We start from the raw sequence: 11,096 nt of genomic DNA on the forward strand, positions 1-11,096 counted from the left end.
ACAAGTTAAAGTTATAGGCTTTCTCTACTCACACTATTGCACAAGGGGTAAGAATGGAGTGAGTCCGTTGAATTTGAAATTTATTTGTAAGTTTGAAGTTGGAATTGAAATTTTGTTGATCATGAAGGCTATATTTATTGTTAAGAAGTGGCTTGAATTCAGATTGAACAGTGCATGTGTCGTAGGTTCGCTCGAGCGGAGGTTCACTCAGCTGGAGCGAAGTCAGACAGGGAGCTTCGCTCAAGCATCGCTCGACATTCAGCTCGAGCGATATGAAGACAGAGAGCTTCGCTCGACATTCGCTCGACACTCAGCTCGAGCGAATTCAGACAGAGAGCTTCGCTCAAGCATCGCTCGTATGTTGGCTTGAGCGAAGTGTGCAAAACCTACGCTTGCTCAACACTCGCTCGACGTTCGCTCGAGCCAATGTTCACAGAAGTGAATTCTCACTTTTCCTATAAATACCAAACGGCGCCTCCACTTTCATAAGACTTCATAAATCACTTTTTATCTAGTTTTTAGTGTTTTCTTGAGAGAGAAGTTTAGAGTGAGTTTGAGAGATAACTTTCTTGTGAAGTTTTGTTGTATTCATCTGTACTCCATCTTTGTTGATAGTGAAATCTCTGATACCGACCCCACCAGTGGACGTAGACTCACTTTGAGTCGAACTACTTAAATCTTAGTGTTCTTTCTGTGTGATTGTCATCAATTTCTTTTGTTTATTTCCGCTACTATACTTCGAGTTAATCTTAGATCTACAGTTATTCCCAACATTTATTGTGGAATTGGAATTGATTTCAATTTTGAAACCCAAATCCAATTTAGGATTTAAGGTTTTAATGGGATCGGAAAATGGCTTCCTAATCGGCTCGACTGTTTAGTGGTTAGTACTATTTGAAAGTTTTTACATCATACACTATCTACATTGCAAAATTTGATTCATCAGATTTAAATTTTAAAACTTTATATTTCAAATCAAATTATACTATATAAATTATATGTGTTATACACATTCAAATAGAATTATTCTTGTTGAATAGATAAAGTCGAACAAGGATGGGGTGGATTGGAGCACGTAATTAGTATAATAAAATCTTATTTGTATTTTCTTCTATAAAAATATCATATTTATATTTATATTTACACATATATAAAAGAGTAATGCTACTATACTCTTTAATTTATACTACACTTTAATGTAATATCATGTGGCTTATTTAAAAATTTTTAAAAATATATGGTAAAAACAAAATTGTACCAAGAAATACAAAAAAATCAAGACTAAAATTATAGATTTTCTCTATTAGTTTTAGATTTTTTAATTTTTTTAATAATTCACGTGATATTACATTACGAAAAAGTGACAAAATGAGCTATATAAATTAAGAAAATAATAGCATTTCCCTTCGTAAAATAGAAAGTTTATTTTTTTGGGGAAACGTAATTAATAGATTTTTTTTTTTTAATGGAAACATAGGTAATAGTTTTTTTTTTAATGGAAAGATAGTTAATGGTAAATACAGGATATAGGACCTCCAGTCGGAACACACAGAAGACAAAGATGTCGTTCCTCAGGGCTACTTTAGTCATTACGAGAGTTATAGGTGTGCTCCGTCTCTCTCGACTCCCGAGCCTTCTTCACCAAGGAAACCGACGTGTGTACACTGTCTCTTCCTATTCCTTCCCCCAACCAATCTTCTCTGTTTCTTTCTCGGCAACCCTAAAAGGTTTTCCCCTCTCTCTCTCTATTTCTCTCTCCATCTCTCTCTCACGAACATCCAAATCCCTCCAGGTCTGTTCTTTAATTCATGCCTTTTCGAATCCGTATTCCATGTGTCTTTCTTATTCTTTGTGTTATTGAGTTTTTCAAATCGAATATTTTCAGGGTTTGAATCGATCCGTGTGGGCTCATGGCGAACGGTACGGATTCTGAAGAGTTTGTGCTGCTCTCTCGGGTCCGGGCGGGTCACAAGCGCGAGTTTGCCTTCGCTTTGAAGGCACAATCTGAGATCTGTGGGTCTCTGGGTCGGACCCGGTCCAGGAAGACCCGGAATGAAGTTTTGCAGACCTATACCAGGAAGAAACTCAAGAGGTCGGAACCCAAGGAGGCCAAGAACGACGCCTCAAGTGATATGAAGAAGGCCAAGGATTCGGAAGATCTGGGGGTTCGATGAGCGAAGAGGAGGCCAAGAGTGACGTGGTGGACCTCGTGAGCGACGACGAGCCAAAGAGTCTCGTGGGTGAATCGGAATCGGTTGCCGAGAGGGGGTCCAAGGACGACACTTCGTTGCCCGTTCCTGAAGAGGAATTGAGAAGTGGAGTGGTGGAAATGGCCGCATGTTCGGGGAAGGAAGAGGAAGAATTAAAGCATGATACATGTGCTGCTGAATTGATGCGTGAAAAGGAGCGGAATGAGAATCAAGAGAAGACGAGCGAAACGGGAATTGATAAAGCGAAGGAGGATTCGGGAAAGGACAAGAGGAATGAAGCCATATTGATAAATGAAGATCATAAGGCGGGGTCTATAGCCGTGGAGAAGCCGCTAAGGCGGTTTACGCGGTCGGCATTGAAGCCGAGGGCCGAGGAGAAATATGCGGTGAAGAAAGGTGTGGAAGACAGTGATAAGAAGGTGTGTACAAACTCTCATGAAAGAGTTGGTATCACGCCAATTACTACTCCGCCTCCGTCAATTGAGATGATGAAATTGTTCAAGCAGAAGAAGTTTCCGTACAAGTTGAAAGATTTGCTTGAAACAGGTATTCTGGAGGGAATGCCGGTGACGTACATTCGGGGTGCCAAGGTATGTAATTCTAATATTTCTTGTTGGTACCACTTTCCTTAGCAATGTCCGAAACGTGTGGTATTTTATACGCATGATGTGTATTGGTTATGTGACTTTGTCTTGTAGGCTAGATTATCTGGAGAAGCCGGGCTGCGAGGTGTGATTAAAAGTTCTGGGATATTGTGTTACTGTGAAGGATGCAAAGGAATTGAAGTGAGTATACATTGTTATTTGAAAATAATGGTAAAGGAACCATTAGTGTTCCTGTGAATAAGTGTGTTTTATGTTGAATGTAGGTTGTTACACCCTCCTTGTTTGAGCTGCATGCCGGCAGTGCAAATAAACGTCCACCCGAATATATTCACTTGGAGAATGGTAACACTCTCCGTGATGTGATGAACGCATGCGTAAATTCTTCTATGGACTCGATGGACGAGTTTGTTCGAAGTGTTATTGGTTGTTCCTCTCTAAAGAAATCTGCCATCTGTCTGCATTGCAGAGGTTTCTTCTGCATCAAATTCGTTATGTTATGATGATACGTTCATGGGCGTATGTATATGTTTTTCTGATGATTTTACGATTTGGCTGTTTAACAAATTGAAGGGCCTTTTCGCAAAGCTGATAGTGGGAATTCAATGCTGCTGTGTAAAACATGTCTGTGGCTCAAAGAGTCTCGACCTATCCCTGCTCAAACAGCTGATGCTATCCACTCGGGTGGGCAAAGACGTAACGAACTTCTTTCGAAGTGGAAAGCTGATCGGTATGCTAGTTTCTTTCCTTCTGATGTGCATATCTGTTTCATGTCATCTGGGTGATCTATCTGTCGTTGAGGGGCAGTTTTTGTTAATAATATGGTACAAGCTTGTTTGATTTAGTTCTTTAGAGTTCATTATGTTATTCTACTATTGGTAGACAGCTGCATGAAATGATGCTACTTGCATTTTGAAATTACAAGTATAGTTTTGGCCCCTGGCTTTGGTCCAAGTGTTTTAGTTGTATCGTTGTGATGAGATATGTTGGATTTAGTTGCATTGGGGTTTCCATGTTTAATAATATTGGGGAAAGGTGTATGAATTGTTTCTCTCTCAAATAAACATGTTAATTATGAACTTTCCTTTGTTATCATTGTTCTTTAGCAACCATTGGAAAAGAAATAGGCAAACCCTTGTAGTTGGCTAGTGTACACAAATTTTTGGGGGAGCTCCAAAAGTGAGCACGAAACTACTGGGCAACTTCTAGGCAAAGCTTTGCTGTGCTGTTGCTAGTTGTATGATTGTGGTTTTGATCTCAGTGTTCTGTTATAGTATTGCTGCCCAACAGATTGGTGTCACGCCCAAAATTCGTGGGTTTCATTTTTGGGAAGTGGCTTGTGATTGAACTATTTTTAGTAACTATTCATCTGATATGTACCTTAAAATACATATTTTGGTTTTGTATGTTAGTTTCATTAAATTATTCAAAAAATTTTTGTGCTAAAAAATTAGATGTGTTTAAAATGGAATTATGGTTGCGGTTGCCTAGGAGAAGTTTAACAGTCTTTTGGACTAAAACCTTTAGGAGAGAAAACAGATCTGGTTAAGGAGAAATAGATGCCTCACATGTCACCCTTGTAAGATAGGACTTTGAATGGTGTTGAGCTTAACCAGAACACACTAAAGTCTATGTTTCTACAATGTTTGTGTGATTGCTTGACTTTTCTAGGCACCCTAAAGGCCTACAGTTTCTTTACCTTTTAATCTTTATATTGCAAATTTAGGCGACATTATGTACTCAATACTGTTTATTTTTCTACGTTCTTCAATAAGGTATCCTTTTGTTATGATAAAAAGATATCCTTTGGCGAAAATGTTTACTTACAATAAAGGGTTTTAGTATTATAATATATCCTTTATTATAGTTGTGCAAAAAAAATAAGAAAATAGTATTTACTTGATAAAAAAGACATTTTCTTTGTGAAATTGATTTATAAGATGAATGATAACTTTTGGTTTTTTTGGATTATTGCAGATCACCAAAACCAGTTTTGGTTCCAAAGCCATCTGACAGTGTTTTGAAGTGCAACACATCTCTAAATAAGAGTCAGGGAAAATTAACTAGAAAGTAAGTATCTTCCTGGTGCTATATCTAAATGTGCAATTCTGGTGTTGAGTCCTTCGCTGTTTCATAATGATTCTGATCAGAGATCTAAACTTTCAACTGTCTGCCGGACATCTTTAATAGGGATCTACGCTTGCATAAGTTGGTTTTTGAGGAGGATGTGCTGCCTGATGGTACCGAAGTAGCATATTATTCTCGTGGACAGGTTGCAGTCATAAAATTAGTGAACCATTTTTTTGTTTTGATAAATTGGATTTGCCATTTCTGATTAGTGATATGTTGTGTTCAGAAATTGTTGGTCGGTTACAAAAAAGGATTTGGGATCTTTTGCACTTGCTGTGACTCTGAGGTAAATTTGCTTCTGCTGGAGTTAATGTTCTGTTTGAATGCCCCTGCTAGAGATTGATTTCATGTAATCTTACTTTGCAGGTCAGCCCATCACAGTTTGAAGCTCATGCTGGTTGGGCCTCGCGTCGTAAGCCGTGAGTTTTTGTTCAAATCATTTGGGTGGTTGGGGTCATATTATGTGGTCTTGGCTCCCAGTGGATGTCCAAAACCAGTTGTTTACTCTTTTGCCAATTGGTGTAATTCTGTTGGCAAGACCTGTGTTCCAGGTCCACCTAAAGTTTTGGGAGGAATTTGGGAAATTGTCTAGAAACAAGTTGTCTTAGTTTTCCTCATTTGCTGCTTCCTTCATTTGACTTGGGATAGTTTTGTGTTTCAGGTACCTTCACATTTACACATCCAATGGGGTGTCTCTCCATGAATTATCCATATCCCTGTCAAAAGGGCGGAAAATCTCTACCAATGAAAATGATGACCTCTGCAGCATCTGTCAAGATGGTGGGGATCTGTTGTGCTGTGATGGATGCCCACGCGCCTTTCACATAGGTGAGTTTTTGTTTTATATGTAAGTTGTGTTATTGGAACGTTTTCTCTGGTGGTGAAGATTCATTTACTTGGGATTTTTAATTATTATGTTCCAAATTCCTGAGGTTTATTTTGTGGAATATTTTAAGAAGCAAGGTAGTAATATGTTAAAAACAAAAAGAGATAAAATGTTAGGTTATAGGAGATATTTCAATGAAAGAAGTAGATTGAGTATTGTATACTCTATCTACAAATAAATACATGCATATTATGCACACACGCATTAGTAAACACATTGTTGGTATGTGTGTATTTTTGAATTGCAAATATAGTCAAGACTTTTTTTTTAACATACACTAGTTGAACAGTTAGGATTATTATTATAGCACCTACGTTCCTTTTTAGAACATTTAATCATATGAAGTCAGGATGTATATGTTCTTGCGGCTTAGTTTTCAAGACTTTCTTAATCCTTTTGCTCTTTTAACTATATGTATCTAATTGTAAATGGCCTGTATTCTTGGACAGTGCCTTTTTGCTCATTTGTTAAACTATCTTATACATACATACATACATATATATATATAAAGAGAATTATAGCACCCACGAAATAAAAGAAAAGGTACTGGTTCTATGTCCTCGGTTTCATGTAACTGTTCTTGTGAATGGGCAATCTTTCTTGTTCTAAAAATTTATCACTGTTCATCGCACACAATTTGGGATAATTTTGTGGTTCATCTTCCTCCAAGCTGCTCAACTTGCATTCATGATTTAGTTATTTTGGCCAATTGCAGAGTGTGTTCCTCTTCCTCGTATACCTAGTGGTACTTGGTACTGTAGATATTGCCAGAATTTGTTCCAAACAGAAAAATCTGTGGAGTGCAATGCTAATGCTGTAGCAGCTGGAAGGGTTGCTGGAGTTGATCCGATAGAACAGATAACCAAGCGATGCATTCGCATTGTCAAAACTCCAGAGGTTGACTTTGGTGGATGTGCATTATGCAGGTTCAGTACTCAGTATTCTCGTTTTATGTTTTTTTAGAACTTTTAATACTTTATTTATTTCTTGTTTAATTTTTGTTACTGATTTTAAATTTGCACTTCAACTTCACATTTCAAATACATATTTTTTATTCTATCTCGATGTTTTCAGAGGCCATGATTTCAGCAAAAGTTTTGGCCCTCGCACAGTTATCATCTGTGACCAGGTAGTTTATATTCAGATAATATCTGGACTCGTCAAGTTTTACTTTTGAAATATGCTTCATATTTCTATCTGTTTGTCTACCTAGCTAATTATGTGCACTGTTCCCTCAGTGTGAAAAGGAATATCATGTTGGCTGTTTGAAGGATCACAGTATGGAAAACCTTAAGGTGGGAATTCCTTTTCCCAGTATATTTTGCAGCTCTATTGCAACCATAATTATTATTATTAAATTGTGATGTGCAAATGATGACATACTTGTCCACCAGGAATTGCCCAAAGGGAAGTGGTTCTGTTGCACAGATTGCAAACGAATTCATTCTACTTTGGAGAATTTGGTGGTTCATGGAGAACATAAGCTTCCAGACTCACTTTTGAATGTTATAAGGAAGAAGCATGAAGAGAAAGGTTCACAGAATGACGCTGACGTTAGTATAAGATGGAGGGTTCTTAATTGGAAATTGGCCTCTTCTAGTGAAACTAGACCGTTGCTTTCAAAAGCTGTTTCCATTTTTCATGTGAGTACTTTTCAATTGCAATGGCAATATACTTGTGATTATCTGTCCTAAATACAAATACAAAAATTGTGATTTTTCATTATAGTGCTCAACTGGAAGATTAAGTGATATGAAGTCAGTTTTGACAATGAGAAACTTGGTCACATCATTAATTGCATGTACGTCAAACAGTATTGATGTATGAAAATGTTTGGATCACAAAGATATCTCACAAAGTAAGTTCACAAGCTGATATGGCTTGTTGTAGTACATCAGATTGTAAAGGTCTTTTTACTATAAAAAGACCTAACGAATCACTTCCAGCTATATTAGTTTGTGTACTTTACTTTTGTGAGGTATATTTATGAAGCTAGCACGTCTCTTGACGCATTGGTTATGCCTCGTGTGCTTTTAACCGCCTTGGTGGATTATGATATTCAGTGATGTTTTGTCATGAATAGAAATATTGTTATTTAAAAACTAATCTGGTTTCTCATTTCAATTTTGTGCTTAAGGAATGTTTTGATCCTATAGTAGATGCTGCTTCAGGCCGTGACTTCATTCCATCAATGCTCTATGGGTGCGGGGTACCACCTTGCTTTCTTGCGTTGTGTTGTACTTATTTAGCACCTTGTTGAATTTTGTATCTATTGGTTTTGCAGAAGGAATATCCGTGGCCAAGATTTTGGTGGAGTCTACTGTGCAGTACTAACAGTAAAGTAAAAATCAGACGTCCCTGTCTTTTACCAAATAATGTTGTAGCATTGATATATTTTTCTGATAAATGTTTCTTATAATGCCAGCCAATCAGTTGTGTCTGCTGGAATGTTCCGGATATTTGGGCAGGAAGTGGCAGAGCTTCCTCTAGTAGCAACAGATACTGATTATCAAGGACTGGTAATTTTTGATCTAGTTGGAGGTCGTTTTACTTATTTATTGGATGGTGGATCCTATTCTGACTTCTTGAATGTTGTTCTTGTAGGGGTACTTCCAGTCCTTGTTTTCTTGCATTGAGAGGCTCCTTGACTCCTTAAATGTGAGAAACCTTGTGCTACCAGCGGCCGATGAAGCCGAATCAATCTGGACAAATAAATTTGGTTTTAACAAATTAACCCAAGACGAGGTCCGTGCATTTTCAAATTTTTCTATTTTGGGGGGGCACAAAAATTGTAAGATTTTAATGTGGATATCTTTTATTGTCTTGCAGCTTAACAACTACAGGAAACATTACCATATGGTGATATTCCAAGGAACATCAGTGCTGCAGAAGCCAGTACTTGCTTCCTGAAATATTGGTACATTGGTGTTTGGAGTGCCTGGAAAAGATGTATAATTTTTTTCTTCTTCTTTTTGTGAAATTGGAGGAGCCTCTATTTTGATGCTTTTGCCCTTTGGTGTACAGATTCACAGAAAGTAGACATCATACCTCATCATACAAGCTGATACATATTCTATATATGTTATTTTTTGTAGCACAGAAAAGAGAGGAGAGATTTTTGTAGAAAGCTAGAGCAGCAGGGTTTTTGCAAGTAGCTTCTAAAATTTGAAATGTTAAATAGATATGAACTCGGAATGTGTGCCGCAATCCTTGATTTTGGCAATTTTTCTATCCCAACTTCTCTAGTTTGGCTGTCACTATTTCCCTAATTATAATGAGAGGTGAAGCCCCCCACCCAAAGTGGAGAAACATATCAAGGCTATGCATTTCCAATATGAGAGTGGCTATTGGCCTCCAATATCACAACCTCCTCACACTCTACATTTTTTTTTAATTTTTATTATTTTTTTCTTTTATCAAATATTTATTATATGAATAATGAATAGAAAATTTGAAATAATTTAAAAAGAATAAACTCAAAAAAATTTTTTTAAAAAAATATTAAAAAATTTAAAAAAATGTGAAGTGTGGAGTGTGATAGAAGTTGTGTAGCAAAACTCTTTCCAATATGAGAGTAGCTATTGGCCTCTAATGACTGCCCGGGCTTGCCAACCGCCGTCGATGCACCTGATTGGCGGTTGTTTACTGGTGGTAGTACAGGTTACGTTCATATGGAGCAGCATATGAGGGACCGAGATATGGATTAGCAAATGCCAAATTGCATTGGTCACATGATTAATAATTAAAGAGATTTAAGATCACTGAAGCGGGAAGATTTAAAATTTGAAATTCAAAAACAAAAAAAAAAAAAAAAAAAAGGAAGGAAAGAGAGAAAAACCTCAAAAAAAAAATAAAAAAAATAAAAAGTGAAAAATTTCCGATTATTAAATTGCCTCTAACGTCCTTAAAAGGAAGCAAATTTACATTATGCCCCAACCCCCAACGAAGCTCCCTAATCCCTATTTTCTACGTTTATAAAGTTCCCATTTTCATTTGTTTCCCCAAATTCTCTCCTCTTCTCAGTCTAATGATTATATAGTTAGCTCGGAGTTGCTGTGATTCCTTTCGTCTTCTCTCTCAAAGGTAATAATTTTAAAATGCGATTTCTTTTATGGGGATTTTATAATTCGTTTTAGTCTCTTCTTATTCTCTTTGTTGTTTGTTTTTTAATAGCCGAGTTCGTGTGATTATTTGACAGATCAATCGAGTCGCGAAGGAGTTGTTTCGTAGGCAAAGTGTAAAGGACTAAGAAATGGGTCAGATCCAGTATTCGGAGAAGTACTTCGATGACACTTACGAGTACCGGTATCCTCTCTAATGAATTCTTCCAATTCTTGTATTTTCTTCTTCCTTTTTCTCTTTATTTATCTTTTTTTTTTTTTTTTTTTTTCAGATTGTTAATTGATCTTTGGACTTATTTGATTTGTATTATTTTTTTTTTTTAATTAATGAGATTTAGTGAAATCTTGTCTCCGATTGTCCGTACAGGCATGTTGTGCTTCCACCAGAAGTGGCAAAACTGCTGCCAAAGAATCGCCTCCTCTCTGAAGTAAGTAACTAGGGTTTCTGAAGTTTTCCCATCTTCCGTTGTTCCTTTGCTTTTTTGGCTAGAAACCGCGACATACTGCTACATCATCAACTATACGCATGACTTCCACCGAAAAACGCTAAATCAATGTTTGTGTTTTTGTCCCTGTGATCTCAGAGGGTGCCTTTTGAGCATTTTGCATTAGCACGTCTTCTCTATGTTTCGAATCATGAACTCTTCTATCGAATTATGATTTCTAGTAATCCTACCGTTAGTATACATATATTGGATTTCTGACTAATTTGAATTTTTTTTTTGTTTCTACCATTTTATTTAAGAATGAATGGCGTGCAATTGGGGTCCAGCAGAGCCGTGGATGGGTACACTATGCGATTCATCGCCCTGAGCCACACATCATGCTCTTCAGGAGGCCTCTCAACTATCAGCAGCAGCAGGAGAACCAGACCCAGCAGAACGTGCTTGCTAAGTGATTATCGTTTCACGCAGTTTGCTTTTGATCTCTCAAGTCAAATGAATGAATGACTAAGGGAGATGGTTTATGTTTGCCTAAGAAATACATTTCGACGTTTAAACTAAGCTTTGTATCTGTGTTAATTCTCCGGTTTGGGGAATTTTATACTTGTCATTGCCGCTACATAGATATATGTTAGTTTAGCTCTAGTGTACTATTATGTTGTGGGTTTTGTTTAATGGTAGATCTTGACTGATAATGTTCCTTA

At 37.1% G+C, this 11,096-nt stretch overlaps 2 protein-coding genes across 2 annotated transcripts; both read left to right on the plus strand.

Moving 5' to 3' along the window:
* Positions 1–1,580: 1,580 nt before the first annotated feature.
* LOC121238811 lies at positions 1,581–8,908 on the plus strand. Its single transcript, XM_041135845.1, is given in 20 exon segments — positions 1,581–1,792; positions 1,886–2,166; positions 2,169–2,800; positions 2,909–2,995; positions 3,079–3,283; positions 3,386–3,542; positions 4,790–4,882; positions 5,003–5,084; positions 5,169–5,228; positions 5,309–5,361; positions 5,604–5,770; positions 6,544–6,754; positions 6,903–6,957; positions 7,067–7,123; positions 7,223–7,471; positions 7,966–8,030; positions 8,113–8,169; positions 8,254–8,347; positions 8,433–8,573; positions 8,658–8,908. Coding segments are annotated over 19 exon segments (2,802 nt in total). The 5' UTR covers positions 1,581–1,792; positions 1,886–1,910; the 3' UTR covers positions 8,739–8,908.
* An 854-nt stretch (positions 8,909–9,762) lies between these two features.
* LOC121238812 (cyclin-dependent kinases regulatory subunit 1-like) lies at positions 9,763–11,096 on the plus strand. Its single transcript, XM_041135847.1, has 4 exons — positions 9,763–9,910; positions 10,025–10,133; positions 10,317–10,377; positions 10,695–11,096. The coding sequence occupies exons 2-4, from the start codon at positions 10,081–10,083 to the stop codon at positions 10,845–10,847; spliced, it is 267 nt and encodes an 88-aa protein (XP_040991781.1). The 5' UTR covers positions 9,763–9,910; positions 10,025–10,080; the 3' UTR covers positions 10,848–11,096.

The sequence above is a fragment of the Juglans microcarpa x Juglans regia genome, chromosome 7D, assembly GCF_004785595.1.
Source record: "Juglans microcarpa x Juglans regia isolate MS1-56 chromosome 7D, Jm3101_v1.0, whole genome shotgun sequence".
Classification (NCBI taxonomy): domain Eukaryota; kingdom Viridiplantae; phylum Streptophyta; class Magnoliopsida; order Fagales; family Juglandaceae; genus Juglans; species Juglans microcarpa x Juglans regia.

Excerpts from the sequence above, each read along its gene's own strand:
- LOC121238812 (XM_041135847.1), top strand. The coding sequence starts at position 10,081 with ATGGGTCAGATCCAGTATTCGGAGAAGTACTTCGATGACACTTACGAG. Across the intron at positions 10,134-10,316 it reads GATGACACTTACGAGTACCG|GCATGTTGTGCTTCCACCAG; the intron begins GTATCCTCTCTA and ends TTGTCCGTACAG. Across the intron at positions 10,378-10,694 it reads AGAATCGCCTCCTCTCTGAA|AATGAATGGCGTGCAATTGG; the intron begins GTAAGTAACTAG and ends ATTTTATTTAAG.